The sequence below is a fragment of the Micropterus salmoides genome, unplaced genomic scaffold, assembly GCF_014851395.1.
Source record: "Micropterus salmoides isolate LMB-PRFRI ecotype aquatic unplaced genomic scaffold, ASM1485139v1 Ms_hic_scaffold_3, whole genome shotgun sequence".
NCBI lineage: Eukaryota > Metazoa > Chordata > Actinopteri > Centrarchiformes > Centrarchidae > Micropterus > Micropterus salmoides.
Window position 1 is genome coordinate 11946827 of NW_024042261.1, and position 18589 is coordinate 11965415.

At 40.8% G+C, this 18589-nt stretch overlaps 1 protein-coding gene across 1 annotated transcript in view; it reads right to left on the reverse strand.

Moving 5' to 3' along the window:
* The window catches only part of LOC119883371 (limbic system associated membrane protein), a 214888-nt gene that overhangs the window by 59781 nt on the left and 136518 nt on the right, over positions 1 to 18589 (reverse strand). The window contains exons 2-3 of the mRNA XM_038693995.1: positions 4667 to 4811; positions 3586 to 3673 (exon numbers count right to left, since the gene is read on the reverse strand). Coding sequence (XP_038549923.1) covers positions 3586 to 3673; positions 4667 to 4811 — 233 coding nt within the window. The remainder of the gene's footprint in view (positions 1 to 3585; positions 3674 to 4666; positions 4812 to 18589) is intronic.

Genomic DNA, 18589 nt, shown 5'->3' on the forward strand with positions numbered 1-18589 from the left:
TGATTGGGGTGATATTTGGTTGAAGTTCAAAGTGTGTATATATAAGTGTATATTATTCTGTAATAACTCTCCATTGGCTATGGGAAATTGAAGTGGATATGTTTACTGATTAAAAGAAAAACTTTTCAGGATTTTCAATTAAGACCATAAATAAAACAATGGCCTGAACTGAACTACTATAACCACTATTAAAACAACAAAAAGCCATAACCACTGACATAGATGTACTGTACACACAAACACAAGCGCACACACACTCTACGCACACGACACTACTTACATTTCCATATGCATAAACACCTCTTGACTACCTAAGCATCAAAGTCAAGCCTTCAAATCATCACAACACTGATCTGGCCTTGCCTATCCGCTGAACTTCTGGGTCTGTGTTTCATGAAATCAAATTGCATTGGGTTGGAAAGCCTGCCATTATGTTGAGATTCTTGTCATGTGCAGTGACCCTGCTGCTTAGCACCACTCGTCTGAACTCTGCGAGTCCGCCACTTTTTCATCCCCCGCAAATTTACTTTGTCTGATCATTTGTTTTCCAATTACGTCCCTGTCCCTGCTAGCAGGAAATTGTCAGCTTTGGTTATGTGAACCCGCTCTTGGGTCTGTAACCAGGGGCAATGTTTGATGTTTGGAACATTTTCATACCCATTAAAAGATGAAGGCAGGGTGAATTATTATCCCGCAGAATTGATTGGGTTTTGCAGGGTTTGGATTAGGTTGCTTCATATGATGGTATAGGCCTAGTAGAGCCCCACAAAAAGACACATTCTTATCTTTAGTTCTTGTCTTTTACCCTTAGTGAAAGACTTAAGCCTACATATGGAGTAGAGAAATGACTGGATAACTAGACCAAAGCAGAAGTTTAAGTTAAATAAGTTGTTGACTATGGATTGTTCATAATGCTGAATTTTACTTTTACACTCTTGTAATTGAATTAGTATTCCACATTCAGTTTCCTCACATCTGAATTCAGTATTTGACCAAAGTAAATAAAAGCGTCAGAGTATTTGTTCACACTAACACATTCAACGTAATTGCCAGAAACCTACCCCTTCAGCTCTGCACCACAATTTAGATCAAAGATGCTGAACTGAACCTCAAGGAGATTACGCCCCCGTAGTGGGAAAATACAACAGATGAGCATAACAATGGAAGCAAAATTGAATAGGACTTTGAGAGGCAGAGCAGAGAACAAAAAAGCAGGGTAAGAAAGCAACAGAATCAATGTTTGGCTATAAATGTCACATTAGCTGTGATAAACGAGGCCGACGACAGAAACTCTGGAAGTCGACGCAGGACATTCCAATGATCAAGCGCTGAATAATTGGACACAATGGATTCTGGGAAGGAGAGGCAATTTACTACCATGGATCCAAGAAAGAGAAGCCTCAATTCATATATTGACCTTTAAAAATGCTATTAATGGATGATATCTTCAGTTCATAGCTGGATGAGATGGTTCTCTAGTAGGCTATTGTGTACGGTGAGATTACACTGTGGTGCATTTCCTCCACTGACAGGCTTTAGTATTAATCTGGGGTTGGGTTTCACATCAGACAGTCGGAAGTTTTAAAATGGAAATGGCAGTTAAATCCAAAACAAACTGATGATTGCAGAGGTATTCATAGCTGAAGGCAAAACAAAAAGAACATACACCCCCATGTACATTCAAAAAGACTATAGGAGAGCTCACTTTTGAGCACTCCAGTATTGCACTCATGACTGTCAGGCAGCCTGTTTCTGACAGGTTAAGAGCAATTTCTATCACTGTGGCTTTGGAGAATGAGACTACAGAGACTTGGCAATGGCATTTTGATGGATAATGAACTCCCTTTTATTTTAGCCTTGATGCACAGCTCAGTGTTTTTATTGCTCTTATTCTTTCACCGTACCAAGAGTTTACAAGCAATTCAGGAACATTTCAGAGGTTTAAAGGAGTTAAAGGGCCAAGTATTTTGACAGTTCAAACAGTCAAAAAGCCTGCAGCTGTTGTAACATGAAGAAGTGAGAAGATCAGAATATGGGTTTTAATTAGGTTGCCATTTTTCTTTAATAGGCAGTGTACAGTTAATAGGCAGGAAATAGTAAGGACAGCAAAATAAGATGAGACAGGTTAAATGAAGATTCTGAGCCAGGAAGTTACCATAATGTATGTTATACACATATAAGCTACAGTCTTTATTCTACATGGAGCTGGAGCCAAAAGCCAGTTAGCTTAGTTTAGCTTAGCATAAATACAGGAGGACTACCGCCTACCAGCACGTCTAAAGCCCGTTAACCAACATGTTTTATTTTGTTTGTTTCATTTCTACAAAAACCTAGTGTAAACATGTCAAGTTGTGGTTGTGCTAAGCTAAGTTAAGCTAACGAGCCGCTGGCTCTAGATAAATTTTTACCTTACAGACATGAAAATAATATCTATCTTGGTATCAAGCAGTAGAACACAGAAATTGATTAAGCCTTGATATAGAAGATCTGAGAGTCGGACCGATGTTCATTTTCTTGGTCTTTAATTCTTGCGATATATAGGCGATAGCAGGCTGATTTTCTAAATGTCTAATGTGGATGTAATATTTAAATCTATGTCCATAACAAAAACAAGATTTAGAATTATGGATTCAAGCAAGGCACTGAGTAAAATTCTTCTTTGGCACCAAAAACAACTATTTTGTTTTATCTTGAATTATCTGTTCAGTTCTGTGTGTGCAACATGAAGGGACTACAAACTTTCTTTTCGTTATACAACCTTGTGTTGTATAATAGTAAATAAACTACCTTGATACCTTGAAATTAGTTGTCTGAGGTGACAGCAGATTTCACTTCATAGGGAACAGCACGCAGAATTGAGAAAAGAAAAAAAAACTGGAAACAAAACATAACCGCGCATCTTTGCATACACCTTTTTGTCAGTCCTCTCTGGTACAGCAATTTGATGATGATATAATATTGATTTCTCTGTCATCTCAGGAGTTACAATCTTAAAACCCAAAAAATAACTTTTGGATGACATTTTGTTTAAAAAAACAACAAAAAACAAACTAAAAAAAACAAAAAGCATAAACAAAATGTATACCCCCCAGGCCTTGGATCAAATCCTGCAGCACCTTCTCACTCTCGCTCTTAACTTTCCTGCTGTCTCTGTTCAGGAGAAATAACTTCCTATCCTTTGAAATGGAAAACTACTGCTGAAGGCTTTTCAAATGCACTTAAGATTCATTTGAACTGGAACAGGAAATTCTGTTGCTGTAGGCGGGCATTCGTGACATATAGCTTTTTCTCCTGACAATACATATTCATATATTTTTCTTGCAAACACCTTAGAGGGACACATTTCAACATTTAATAATGCAGTAGGGGTGACACTGCTGTCTGCTGCTTGTGTGCTGTTGGACAGTGGTGTTGAATTTAAAATGTGTAAACATATAATAAAGGATATTTGGTGTTGATGAGTTATTCTCAGAGTATAATGTGCTTTATTGACTCAATTTCCAAGTTTATATCATTCTAGCTGGCATGGATGGGTGGCGTGTTAGGTTTACCTTTGCTGCAGGTGTTTATGTAGTTGCATCTTACCTTGTACAATGAGGTAGACCTGTGAGGTCTTGGGCTGCTGCTTAGTCTGAATGGAACAGGTGTACGACCCCTCGTCATACACGTCGACCTACACACAATAAAATACAGTACTGTTATTTCATTAGTTTAGTTAGAGAAATTCCTTCATGTTACTGTTACCTTTTCCAATAGTGTTTTATCATGTAATTTTAACTGGTATATCTGTAAATCTGTAGAACATCATACGGGACTTTAGGAGAATCTACCATCCATCCATCCATCGTCAAACGCTTATTCTGTGTACAGGGTCGTGGGGGGGCTGGAGCCTATACCAGCTGACATTGGGCGAAACGCGGGGTACACCCTGGACAGGTCGCCAATCCATCGCAGGGCAGGAGAATCTACAAATATTTCTAATTAACTTGGACACTATTTTGCCATTTCTTTTTTGCCTGTCTATGTGACTTAGTGGGACAACATTTTTTTCAAATTGCTGTTTCTGGTTAAATAAAATGATCTTACGCTTTGAAACGCTTTATCTGTTTAAGGACCCTTTCCAAAATGTATCATACACTTGTAGTAACAATCTGAGCCTGTCAGTGGCAAAAACTAGCACTTTAGCATACTTTGGCGTACTTTGGCAATTGCCTGTAAGGATTATGTTGCGCTTCTGTCTCGCAGCTGCCGACTGCAGCGCGCTCTCTCAATACTAGACCACCCAAACACAGGAATTTAATTTCCAGGTTGAAAACTACCGAAGATGAGTTTGAGTTTTTATTTTCAGACCACACACATGAGTTCTTCTGACATGAAGTCTTTTGAATTGAAATGATGAGTTGAATGAATGTACTGCTGAGAGTTCACTCACCTCAGTAAATTAAGTCTCTAAAGAAACATAATCAGCATATTAGCAGACTTCACTTCATGCGTTATTTGTGAGTTAAAACTTCCTGAAGACCCTATTTTTTTGGTATTTTAAAAAAGCCTATATGACGGAAACTTGCTGTTTGTCTTTAATACGTGTTAAATTAAAGTATGGCTCATGATGAATTACATATTTAAGGATTGTAGTACAGTGCAGTCCAGCTTAGATCAGTATTACCTTTTGTATGCGCAGGCTGTACTCCAGCTGTCCTTTAGTGACCAGATCTACTCTGGGGTCCAAGGACCACTTGTCCTGGCCAGCAAAGATGATGTTGGATCGATTGAGCCAGGCCACCTTAGACACTTTGTCATCAACATAACACCTGTGGGCACAACAAAAGTGAGTGAGGTGAGGGGAAGGAAATAGAAATGGAAGGCTTGGATTCTCATTAGGGGATGCAGTGCAAGAAGGTGTGAAAAGAAAGTGCATGTAACGTGTTTCATTTCATGGTATGTAAGCTTAGTAGGCAAAAGAAAATGTGGAGTTTTGTAGATAGGAAACAAACAAATAACAGCAATTATGCAATCCCACATAGTAGGTCAGCTGTACAGAACTCAGAGGAATTTTATGTCAGGGTTGAAAAGCACAATCTTTTCTTAAAATGGCCCAAGCTGGGTATACTGAAACACAGTGTTGTATTTGGTACTGCTGACCAGCACGGCTATTCCAGAGTTAGTTAACGCAATCAGATAACTCAGCACTCCACTTATCCTGAGCATCTCTTTCTCTTTCCCGTCTTTAGTCCATCCCTCCGACTCATTCTCTCTCATGTCTCCCTTTACCTCCTTCTCGGTCTCCTTCTTTAAATCTGCCCTCACTCCCTCTCACTGATAAATACATCTCCTTTAACCGTGAGCCCATTGCTGTAGATGAGAAAGGACACCGGTATCCTCTTGTTTACTTCTTGTTGCACGCTATCAGAGCATTACGCCAAGAAAGCTCGAGCTAAGACATCTCAAACGGGAAGGATGGGAGCCGAGCGCCTACCTAATGAATAAATGTAAATGTGAGAAGACGTCGGAATCAATGAGAATGGATATCAGCTGTAATGCAAGCCGACAGCGGATGCGCCTCACATGCAAATTCCGGCGACTCCCGGAGCCTTGGCTGTGCGCACTGCTTTGGAGTGTGTTGTGCTACAAGAGAGTAGATTAGCAAGGCAGTGGAGTGAGGCTGTCTTTGGCAGGTGACCCCGGGTGATGCACAAAAGTGGTGGTGCAGTCACCCCGGCCTGTTACCCAGTGGGAGCTGGATGTCAGGTTTGTTGAGGGCTTGTACTCGCAGCTTGAATCCTTGTTGATGTTCCTTCCCTGTGTGGAACGCAGATAGCTCACCGTGTTTATTGACTTGCTTTGACATGTACCTTCTACTTTCCTCACTCTGAAGTGAACACGTTTATCCCAATTTGTATCAAATATCTTCAGGGCTCTAATTAGTACACTCTATAGTCAAAAGCATCCTAAACTAATCCAGACACAGAGGTACATGAACAACTTTCCCCCACAACCACAAGAAGCATTCAGATCCATACAATATACATCATTTTATGACACATATTTAGAATGAGATTGAAGCTTTAACCTGTGCAAATTATCCATGAATGATGCATTCAAGCAATTACATGTTCAAACCCTCAGAATTTTACATTATATTCTCAGTGAAGACCTCTGTGCTTTCAAAGAGGAATAAAGCTATTTAGAATTCAATGGAAACACGTAGAAATGTGCACAAAACATAAAATATTTCACTGAACAGAATTATGATAAACTGTACTGTAGCTCCAGTGTAGCATCAAGCAGATGCAGAACATACCACATTTAGTGCAGTCTGTGAAATTGCTGTCACGTGGGAGAAAAAGAGGTCTACAGTACATCAGCTACTGAGATACGATGTGTTGTTATTTGTTCAGCACCTGTTATCATGCAGTTCTATAAAATCTAGTAAATAAAGATTCTTCATGATTATAAATGTATGATAGGTTTGTTTGTAAACTAGATTTTTAAAAAGAAGGTTGCTTTCTGTGTGTGTAAAGCTCTGACTTAATCTAATGGTCGTTCAACAACTGATAATGCTCTGTACTGTAATAGTGAAAGAGACACATGGTGACAAGTTAAATAGCATTAAAGTGTTTGCAGTGAAGCAATAAACTGCCCTGGCTGTCTGAATGGTGGCATGTTGTTTGTTTTCACTGAGCTCGCTTCCTCTCCACCCTTATTCCCAGTCATCTCCTGCTGTGAGGTAAACTGGAAGAGGTGAAAAAATGAAAAAAAGGAAAGTGAAAGACGTGAACAGAATGGTGACTGGCTTGGCTCTCAAAAACTCAGATTACATGGAATCATGATGTTGTAAGCACTATATAAGACAACTGTGTACTGTACAGACATTACATATAGTTTAGGATTAAACTACAGACTTGCAACAAAAAATGTTTGTCAAACAATACATCAATGAAATGTAAGAACTTGCATGCAGCCTATAATCTACAGATCTTTCATAATTAGCATGTGGTTTTCTTGTAGAAAATAACTCTAGTGACCCTTTCTGTTACTGATCTCAAAGACACATTCCTCAGTTAATAATTGCTGATGACAAAGAGGGATCTTTCTAGACCAAGTATTTTTATTGATGTAGAAGACTGCAAAAACTGCTTCTTGGACTATCCTCTATTAGGAAATAAAAAAAACTTCCTAGTCAAACATACAACAATCTGTGTGCTGAAAATGTCACCACACATCCACTGACACTTTTATTACTATTTACAGAGTGAACAGAGACTATTGTCCAACAAACGACGGATGTGGCAAGCTGCTGATTTCTGTTATGTCGAGGGCAAGCACAGAGTTTAGGTTTTCTTTCAGAGTGCTGAAGCAGCCTGACAGATGCTTTGTGATCGCTAGAAACACAGTTCAGAGACTGCAGAGATGTTAATCAGCCAATTGTAAACAGATATTATTCATGCACTTAAGATGTAAATGTTAAAGGCTTTAAACTCCTCAAGTGGATTTGAGATTAGATGAAACTTGAGTGGAAAGTGAATAATTGAAAGGAGCCATCGTGATAGAATTCAGCAGAGAAAAATTTTAAATTAACCTCTCTGCTACCTCTACAGCAATAAAGTTGAAATAAACAGCTGTGAAACTTATAGATGAAACAGACGAAAATTACATTTTGTGTAAGCTTGTTAACATTTGCTACAGCTGTACAGCAGAGGCTGATCATTGCCATTAGTTTTGCAGGTATTTGGTCATAAGTATTGAACACAATAAAAGTTAGATTGGAAATGAATGAACGACCAAAGTTGTAAAAAAAAATTATTCTGTTGTTGAGACATTTCACTCAAAACCACAAATATCAACCTCAGCGTGGAAGAGGAAACACAAGAGGATCACTAAAGTCATAACGCTTCATCCTCTGGGCAGCATGAAGGTCAGTTGCCCAAATTTGCACCAATTTATCTAGCTGATGCAGAGATATTTTGACTGGACATGCACCTGCAGGTGGTGCTAGATGATGTCAGGGGACCATCATACTATGGGGACCATAATATCACAGTGCACTGAGATTTATCCAACGAAGGTTAAAAAATCAAGGGCAACTGGACTTGGTTGGCCCTTGATTTTTTAACCTGCGTTGGATAACTATGACCTGGATGACTGAGATTCTTCATAGACATACTGATATTTATCACAAGCTGTAAAGCCCTCACTCATCATTGTACAATCTACTCCAGAGTTGGTTGGCCATCCCTGATTTCTCGGAGACTCAAACACTGGTACTTGTTCATTTATAAAGCCATTCTGGGTAAACTACCATCTTATACTGTATTGCCACGCTACCTGAGCAGAAATCTGATTGTAGCTATCGTTTGAGATCACAAGATCTGTTCTTGTTGTCAGTTCCAGGTGTATGGAAGGAACTGGGGAAATAATGTTTTTAATGTGCTCTGCTCCCCTCACTTAGAACGCCCTTCAATAAGACTTGGAACTAAGAGAACTGGTCTCTAGTATGTCTAACTTTCAAGCAATTATAAGTATGATGATGAATAGTGCGGCTGGTTGATATTGCAGCGTATATTTGATGCGTATATGTATATCTTATATGTTTCTTGTCGTATTGTTCTATAACCTTTTTATGCTGCTGTCTTGGCCAGGTCACCCTTGTAAAAGAGATCACTGATCTCAATGGGTCTTACCTGGTTAAAGATGTGTTAAATAAAAAAATTAAATAAGTGTCTAAACCAAATTTCATGGCATTCCATGCAATAGTTAAGACATTTTAGACTGGACCAACTAAACATCCAAAAGTCACTGATATCCACAAAGCAATGCTGTTCCAAATGTGTCCAAAACTATAAAATAGGCATTGACGACATGATGCCCATCACTACAGTAGTTAAATATTTCCGTTGTTGTTGTTGTTTTATGAAATGGGATCTGATTTGAACTCCCCGGCTATGGTAAAATAAAACTACATTTTGAAAGGGCAATCCTCCTTTACCCTAGGTACTTTGAACGTGATTTCGAAATAGCTTACTATCATTTCCAGCAACATCAGTTTCCAGGTCATGAGGGAAGGAGGAAATAGTAAAAAAAAAAACATTCATAGTATAGCATGATGCACCCAATTATACCCTCTGTGTAATTGCGGCAAGCTGTTTTAATTGTGTATGGCACTCATACTGTGAGTGTGGCTCCTCAAAGCATCATGTGAGCTCTTGGATAAATACAGGTGTATGTGACTATTAATCATTCAAATGTTCCTAATTGTATTACCTGCTTTCAGTTAGCGGTCACCATATGCTACTCCATATGGGTCAAAAAAACAGATAAAATGGATAAATGGCGGTGTACATGCCACCGCACTCAGACTTTAATCAGAGCAATATTTCTCTCCTCTCCACATCCTCATCTTTCCCTGCCTTATCTCTTTCCCTCTCATCACCACACCTCCACTTCTCCTCCTCTCGCTATCCTCATTTTCTCGCCCCATCTGCCTCTCATTCTGGCCATCCTTTCTCCTCTCGGAAAGTTCCTTCTCCTCTCTCATCTCTCCATCAACACTCTGGAGCAGGAGTGGACTGTATGAAATAGAAATCAAAGGAACTAGTCATTGATCTATGCTACAGACTGAGTTTCTCTGGTACCTCTTCCCCTCTGCGTTGTCTGTCTTCCCTTGAACTGCTCAAGCCTCCAGAGTGTCCCGACAACCCTTGGTGCAGAGTGTAGAGCATGCTCAGTAGTGGCTATTTTCTGTTCTCACTAATGAGCGACTGCCTGGGAAACAGAGAACTTCCTATCACTTGTCAGTGCAGTTGTCTGCATGTAGCTCTTGCTTCATTCTAACAGAGTAGCTGTCAAGGTGTGTCTTGGCAGGGCTGGGTATCTCTGGTGAGTGAGAAACAAGAGCTTGACTGTCTATGGCTGGCCTAAACTGAGGCACATTCAACAAGTCGCTTGCAGGGATCCCGATTTGATTGGAATAGTGAACCACGGTTGAAGGATTTCTAATGAGAATCCATCCTATTAACTGGCTGCAGCCCTCACAAGGATGCAGTATCTCAGCTGTGTTATTTAGCCGGCATGACTTTATTTATTTGAATATTTAGCAAAGGAATTCTGCCTTTTTTAATCACAACAGCATCTCCATGTCCGCAATCCTCTGCAAAATCCTCTTCAAGCCCACAGTCCTCTGCAGAATACCCATTCTCTTCTAACATAAAAAAAGTTTGAAAATGCTAGCTGATATTTGCTGATGCTTTTAAACATAAAGCCTTGTTACATACCTTTTTTTCTTTCTTTTTTTTTACTGGATTTTACAAAGTGGCAATGTTGTTTATCAGTCTCTTCAGAGACCGGGACTGGGTTTATGAGGGGTCTGCTTGTGATGGATACCTAGGTTGCTGTCCTGCGCTGTTTTACCCTGAGCTTTGTTGATGGATGCTCTGCTGTGCGATATTACACTCTTTTTCTGCCCCGCTGTGCTGTGCCAATATGGACTGGCCAATAGGATATGGCTGACAGGGGACTGTGTGGGCTGACAGATGCCTGGGCCAGAGCTGCTGAGCAGGGCTTGTGTTGACAGGAGGGCTGGGCTGGATGGATCCCTGCTTCAGGGCTAGCCGTGGGGGAGGACCAAAGAGCAGGCTGAAGCCAGGGAGTGAAACTGTAATGAGAGGAACGATGTGCCAAGACTGACAGAACAGCCCCACCACCCGCTATCCCCATCAATACCCAGTTCTCCTCATCTCACCTCGCCTTTTCTCTATCCTTTTTTGTCTCTCTGGCTCGCTGACACCTCTCACCCCTTAACAAAACACTTTTTCCCCTCCATTTTCTCTTTGTAGTGCTTCTTGTTCTGCCTTCCAACATCTTCAACCTTCTGCCTCCATATCATTCCCGTCCTCTCTTCTTTTCTTCCTCTTCTCCTCATCCTGCCTGGGCGACCTGTGTCACTAAGGTTTATCTGTGTGCGTGTATGTGTTAGGGCAGATTTCTGTGTTGCAGCACATACCCTACCTGTCATACAGAGAGAATCTGAAATCTTTTCTCCCAAAGAGTCAAACAACTTGTTTCAACAATCGATAAAGATTAAAGGCAAGCCCGGAACACCGGCTGCTGAATCGAAATTCACCTCTCTCCAGCCTGGTGGAGGCTAGCCGGTTAGTTCGGTGTCTTTGTTGTCTCTATGCATGTGGCAGGGGGCACAACAGACAGATGAACATGGAGAGATTGCCAATCAGATCAACAATCAGACAGCCAGAGAAAGAAAGGACGTGCCACAGAAGAAAGGAACACAGAGTAAAAAGAGAGCGGCAACGTAAGCTATGGGACAGAAGCAAATCTACGTACCAAATCAAAGTCCGGTCATTCCTTTATAGCCCTCAAAGCAGTTTCTTGCCCAAGATATTCTTTCTAGAAGGTTAAATGAATTTCCAGGTATAAGGTCTAACTTTTCCCCTAGGACTGGGCTTAGCAGAACAAAGCATTTATTAAAACAATAATAACTTTATTAATAGCTGGTGCAATGCTATTTTGCTAAACAGCCTCCACTTGTAAACTAAAGCAAAACTTCTCCCCTTATGATTACCAAGTCCAAGTTACACTTTAACATGAATGTGTGTTATGTAAGTTAGAACTGGGCTGTTATGTGGAATAACAGAAACTTGTGAACACAAATATGAAACTTAAAAAGAGAATGTATTGTACGTGTGCATGAATGTCTTCTAGTGCGTGTCAAAGTGTGTGTCGCGTTGACAAATTGCATGTAAAATCTTCATTATGCCTCTGTAAATTGGTGTTGACACCGGTGGCAAACAGGCCACATTAATTATTGTGATTTCTGAAGTCAGATGCATGTGTTTGTGGCTTGTTTTTGAAATTTCCTTTGCAGGCTAAATGAGGCGTTTAAAGAGAGGAATGATGAGGGTGATATGTCGAGGTTAAGAAACTGTCTCTTTTCATTAATTGTGATTTTAAACAGTTATCAGGAAGAGCATCATCGCGTGGGCCTCGCACCACAGGGAGGCCCAGCTTGAAAACTGGTCCAGTGTATTTATGTCTGTGCCTAAGATCCACATACAAAGTGGAAGAACCTTTAACTTCTTCAAGAGTGCCATCACTTCAGCTAGTGCATATATCATAAAGAGCCAATCCCTTTAGGGATTTCTCAACAGGGAATGGTTTATTTTAAGATTAGATGAATCTAATCTTAAAATAAATCCTGGAGCCAATCCCTGCAGGGAAATCCCTGGTAACGTAAACGCATCAGAATAGCCTTGGAGTAACATTTGTTGCTCAGTTGGTTCATCATCTCTGCTTCAATGACCCCAGACAGCCACACATCCTCATACAATTCTCCCATCACGAAGCCCTTCCATCTAGGTAGGCATGCACCAGTGCTTAGAGCAAGTCATTAATCAGGTCAGGAATGATTGTTTTGAGACTTGGCCAGCAGGCCTAGCGGGGAGAAATTATTAATCAAAAATGGTTACAAACAACTCAGGAATCTGCAGGTCTGCTTGATTCAACTTTGCTTGGCACTGGTGTGAATTCACCTCTAAGGCTTTGCATGTGCCACGGCCGTTAAATTTCTGCGCATGTTGTGTTCTTTAGAATTTCTGAAGCCGTTCCAAATAGATGTTGTGCTTGGGTCTGCCGTGCTGTGCGAGATTTTAAATCTCCACAGCTTTGGGCCAGCAGAAGAGAACAAGCGCAGAACATGCACCAGTGGAGAGCAACATCTAACCGCTGATCAGAGTTGATACTGTACATGTCAGCAGTGCCAAAGCCCTGACAATTCTCCTGTCATTCTAGCTTCACTTTGACCCATCCATCCTCATTTTAAAGTCAATGCGACCCCTCCTCCATTGTTTCCTCCTTTATCTCCTCTGTGCTGTGGGTTTAAGCTTAGAGTGTGAGGGAGAAGTGGCTGGATGTAACGAGCCCATGACAGACGGTGCCTCATTGAGACGTAGGCAGGAGGATCTATGACAAGGGCAGGGTGCTGCTATTAAATTACAGGAGATGTACTGTGCTTCCTCCCTCTGTCATATTTTCCCTTTTTGTCACTCTCGTTCTCCTTCCCTCTCTTTCTGCTGTTTTGTACCTTGCTCATTCATTCATGCTCCATAATTTCTCTCCACCCATCTTCTTATTCCTTGACCTCTCCCCTTCCCATTCCTTACTCAATTCTCCTTTCACACTGCCTCTTATTACTGACCATCCAGCTGTGGTCTGTCTGTACAGCAGAATCATCAGTCAGTGCATGTAGAAGATGGAAAAAATAATAGCAACACTAAAACAAATATTACCGTACCTTTGTGAAGCTTTCCATTTGCATCCGAGTAGGGTGGTATCAACAGCTTGTATTGCATTGCATCACGATATCCCTTCTGTGTTTATGCCTTTGAATCTGTGCTGTCTTGTGCTGACGAAGGTGTGTAAGTGTAGGTGAGAGAGATATTATTGCTAATGTAAGCCACATGCCTCTTACAGCTGCAAATTATACTCCTTACTCCACAATTACTGGTTTGCAGACTGTCGACCTTTCCCCATCCATCGCTGTCTTTACTCTGCATTCCCTTCTCAACACACAACCTGCTCTTATTATTACGGGATGTCACATAAGGCCTTGTCTCGAAGTGTGACACCGCGGAACTACTGCCTTATTTCTCCGCTTTCCACATTTACCTCTTATGCGATCCATCACTGCGTTTAGTGCATTACGGGCAGAAAGAGGTGAATCAGTGGATGAGGCAGTGCCACTGAAGGAAAGAAAGATACTCTTATAAGTGCTAAAATACTCCAGACCTGCCACCATTAAGGCCTCGAAATGAAATGCAGTATCATAAATTGTGTCTGACATAAAATAGGCTTATTTGAATTTGTTGGCCCAGGACACTACTTATGTTTCTTGGGAAAGCGTCCGATAATGTAGAAAGTAGAACCAAGACCTGCACTACATCTCAACAACATAGATTCCACTCGCATCTAGTAGAGCTTTAGTAAAGCCCAGTCAATCACAAATATAGAACAAGAGCTTTCCTAACTTTCTTTTTTTATCTCAGAGGTAACTCCTTAAACTGAAGATGTGTCTTACATAATTATGGTGTGAATTTATTGCTTGGGGCGCAGCTTGTTTCATCATCGTTTCCTCTGTAAGAACCGGCTTTTATACCCCCTTTGCTACACTGTCATTAGCATGTCTCCCTTGCGGGCTAATTTTTGAAAACAGTCATATTAAGAGGGTTGTGAAGGATGCCATTTTATGCTGCATCTAAAATTTAAAGCATTTAGTCTTGAGGGTGGGCTGAAGGTTAGCCAGCAGTGGTACGGGAGTCAGCATATCTAAAACATGACTGACAGGTGTCATGTCAAATGAAAAGGTCAGAAAGCTCTTCTGTGATTTGTTGCCTGGTATGGAATAGCTAATTCGCAAGAGGAGCAGCTGAAAGGTTGACAGCTATTCTTCATCTGTGTATCTTTGTAAAATGTTATGCAGGCAATTGAGGAAGCTGCCTATAACATGTAAATGCATACATTTTAAGTCTAAATAATGCACTTCACTCATGCAATACAGGGGACTGAAAAAACTGGACTATATCAGAGATCAACATCGACAGGGAGTCTGTAGAATAATTAAATATTCCACTTTTGATTTTTCACTCTAAATTGCCTTAGGCCATGCACAGTGGCATAGCATCAAAATAATAAGAAATAAGAGTTTAGTTGACTATTGGGTATACGTATGGGTTATTTATCTTATAGCACCTGAAACATTTTGTTCAAATCTTACATTTGATATTCATAACTAAATAAGTAAAACATATTAAAAAAAAGATCTTTAGATATTATTTATTAAGAGTTTAACACTCAAAGACTCTGCAATCTGCTTCATCAGAAAAGTGAAGGTGTGATTTGATGAGATTTGACTGACAGTCACCCAACAAACCCCCAATTGTCAATAGACTCTGATTCAAATATTGCTACATGATGCAAGTCTGTGACATCACCATTTTTCAAAGACAAGCCTTTTCAAACCAGCGAGCCAAACACAGAAAAAAACAGAAATACTAAACTCTCTAATTTGTGCTTTTCCATTACCAGCACCAGCTCAACTCGCCTCGACTTGACTCGGTTTGGCCGTGGTCCGTTTTCCATTGCAGGTAGTACCCAGAGATAGTACCCCTGGTCGTCATAGCGATGCCAAACACAACTGCCGCAACTTAATGTTCAATGCGACACACACCAGCGATCCGCACACCTTTCTCTTTTTTAAGTTAAAAAGTTTCAACATTCCTCAGAATGTAAAGACAGATAAGCGGTATGAAAACCTTCCAGCTGTGTTTTCCTCTGCCGTTTTTGCTGCAGCGGTCTGTGTGACGGCGGGAGCAGAGGGCTCTGTGAGCGGGCGGCTGGCCGGCCTCACATGCTCCTCCCGCGAGTTGGCGCAGGCTTCCCCCGCAGCCACTTGCGGAGCTCCTCAACTCCTCAACTCTGAAGCCCATTTTTGTTCCGCCATCACTTTTCGTACCTTTTCACACGGAGGTGAAACAAAAAAACGTACCTGGAAGCAGGTACAGGTACAACTTTTATAAAATGGAAAACCAAACAAAGTCGATTCGAGCTGGTACTATGCAGTAGAAAAGGGGCTTAATGTTAAATAACAAAGACTGTTCTAACTTTGGCAGAAAACATTGTGTCCATGGGAGAGCCCACAACTCATAATAATAAGAAAATACGTTTTCAGGGCCTTTAATGGTATTACTTTAAACATGTACTTTAGATTTAGTTGATGCATTATCCTAGAATAGACATACACACTTGAATGTGTTGCTGACTGGAAGACAGTTTGCATTTAAATGCTTCACTAGTCCTGGCGAACACACGAGCTACAAGGGACAACTATGGAGCTGTGAATACAATCTTTGCTTATAACTACACATCCTGTCTATTTGGAAGAGAGGACCAACTTCCTGTTGACCAACTACAAAATCAATGGATAGTGTAGCCATGGCAACAATAAAACATATTAGAAAGCTAGCATATTTTTTTTCCTTTCCGTGGGGTATAATCATCATTAGTCCTTGACAGATTTCAGAATGTGCTCCATGAACTCAGCATGAATCCCAATGCTGTTAGAAAGGTCTTTCATAGCACTTAGCACCAAGGATAACTCACCACTTCAAGTGGTCCCCTGAGCCTGTTCAAGGCTAACCAATGTTAACAAACACTGCGTGCCACACAAGGCTTGAATGTGCTTGAAGCATAAAAGGTCTTGACTCTGTCAGTTCCTGAGAGATTTTCTTAAAATGATCTTTAATTACTCACTTTATGCTGAGTTGGCATCTGTCTACTGATCAAATAACAAGGAACCAAATGGACTTTGACATGTAGATGTTGATCTCAGTGTCCACAGCGCCCTAACACAATCTTTCATAACAGAGAGGCTGTTCCAGTACATTTCAGGCTTTTAGACTGTGATCTCATCCGAATCACAATGCATGATGATAATGAAGTGTAAATCCATTGATTCATTCATTCATTCATTAAGTTATTCATGCGGCAAGGCACAGCCCCAGCAGTGCTATTAGGTTCTGCTGTTAAACTCATTGCCGCAAAATAATGATATTTTAAGACCATAATTTAGACTCAGTAGGGGACTCATAAATTAATGCAAATAAATTATTATCTTATCTTTGACCTAAATTGCACAGCAGAGACCTCAGAGATAACCAAATGTAAGAAGCTTGTCTTTTTAGCACCTTGTGACTTACTGTAAACACTAAAACAGAGGAGAAAAGGAGAGTGAGACAGTGAAGATTTATAACTTGCACATTAACTATGGTCTAGAATAAAATGCCTCATGGTCCCAAGCCCTTTCATTTGTGGCAGCAGGTGTGCCACCACTCAGAAGGCCTCATCTGCACACTGAGAGATAGGCAAGAGTGAAGTGAAGATTCTGGGTAATGATCCAGCGATGCGTTATTATAATAACAGCCCGGGAACCTTTTCTGAGACTGTATGAACACAGACAATCTAGCAGATTCCCTTTTAATTGCTTTCTCTTCTGTGCTGGGCAATGAGAAAGGGGGGGATAGTGGCACTGATGGAAAGCGGGAGGGGGAGAGTTTGTCTTGTTCCTCAGAGCAACTGTTTCAACAGATAATACCCAGCAACCCTGACAGGGAAAAGGATGAGAGGGAGCAGGAGGAAACAGGAGGCAGAAGAATGTGTTTTTCTGGGCTTGAAATCATCCCTACTTTTTGCCTTCTCCTGCTCATATCCATGAGAGGACAGACAGGGAAAGAAAGCTTGGAGCTAGTAGTCATGCCAAAATACTCAACCGACACTGGAAAATAAACATGCAGAAGACTGTAATTTCATCACAGCGGTGGTTCAATAACAAAAGGAACTATGCCACTGTTGTAAAAACCCAACTCTGTGAGGGAGGAAATTAGCCCCTGGCACAAACAAGGATTAGGATGGTTTTTAGAACATTAAAAGAAAATGCCACACGCTGTTTGTCTTTTCGCATAGTACTACTTAATGCAACAGCGCTGCATCACCAATAAACACGATGAATAGTTGCTGCCGGTCCACAGCTTTTGCCAAGGCCATGGTTTACCAAACCTGTAAACAAGGTTAAATAGACTCTTAAAAAGCCCACGCCAATTGTATATGTCTTAGTTACTGACAATTGCATTACTACTGACAATTTTACAAACATTAATGTCTTTTTTCCCCAAGCTCTGTTCATTTTAATGTACAACTTCAAACTTGCTTGATATGAATACCATTGTATTTAATTGTTTTTTTGTTTTTAATAATCAAAGTTGTGATGTAAGCAGGGGCTGTTCTGAGACCTGTGAGGTGGCAGCAGCAACTTTAATGTGGCTGTAGGCAAAATATTAATAACAATGTATCAAATGACAATGTGAAAGGTAGTGATGTACCCACTGATTTCCTGCTACCTGTTGTGAAAAATCCTGGTGGTCTAATGGGTGTTCCAGCACTGGAACACCCATTAGACCACCAGAGCACTTTCTACTCAAAAACTGCATTACTATCCGATAATCACATACCACATGAGGAGTAAAAATACGCATACAACCTCTCTGGCCTACCTTCTCGATCAGGGTCAAACTCAGGATGCACATGTTTGTTGGCCTGTAGAATATAAGAGCTTATCCACGCCTATAAAATCACCTGCATCTGCTGATAGCATTGCCACACTCCAACAGTACATACAAACAAGGCACTGGTCCGCCATTACTGTTTGAAGCAATCTAAACTCCACCTGATTTTGATTCCCCTCCAAGTCACTTGCTTTGGTGCTCTCGCTCACATCAACTGGAAAACCCATTTTGCGGGTCCTCAGCCTGGCCAATTTCTATCTGTCACAGGTAGTGGGGAATTGACTGTGCGACATGTAGCATATCACTTTAAAGTGACAGTAAAACGGGAAATCACTTTGTGCCAGCCACATGCTCTTGTCGCCTTCCATAAGAACTTTGTTCAGTCAGAGGGAAAAGTCCTTAAAGCTAAACGTTTTGTGGGGGAAAAGATAGCGAATCTGTGCCAAGTCCTGTCCCCTTACACC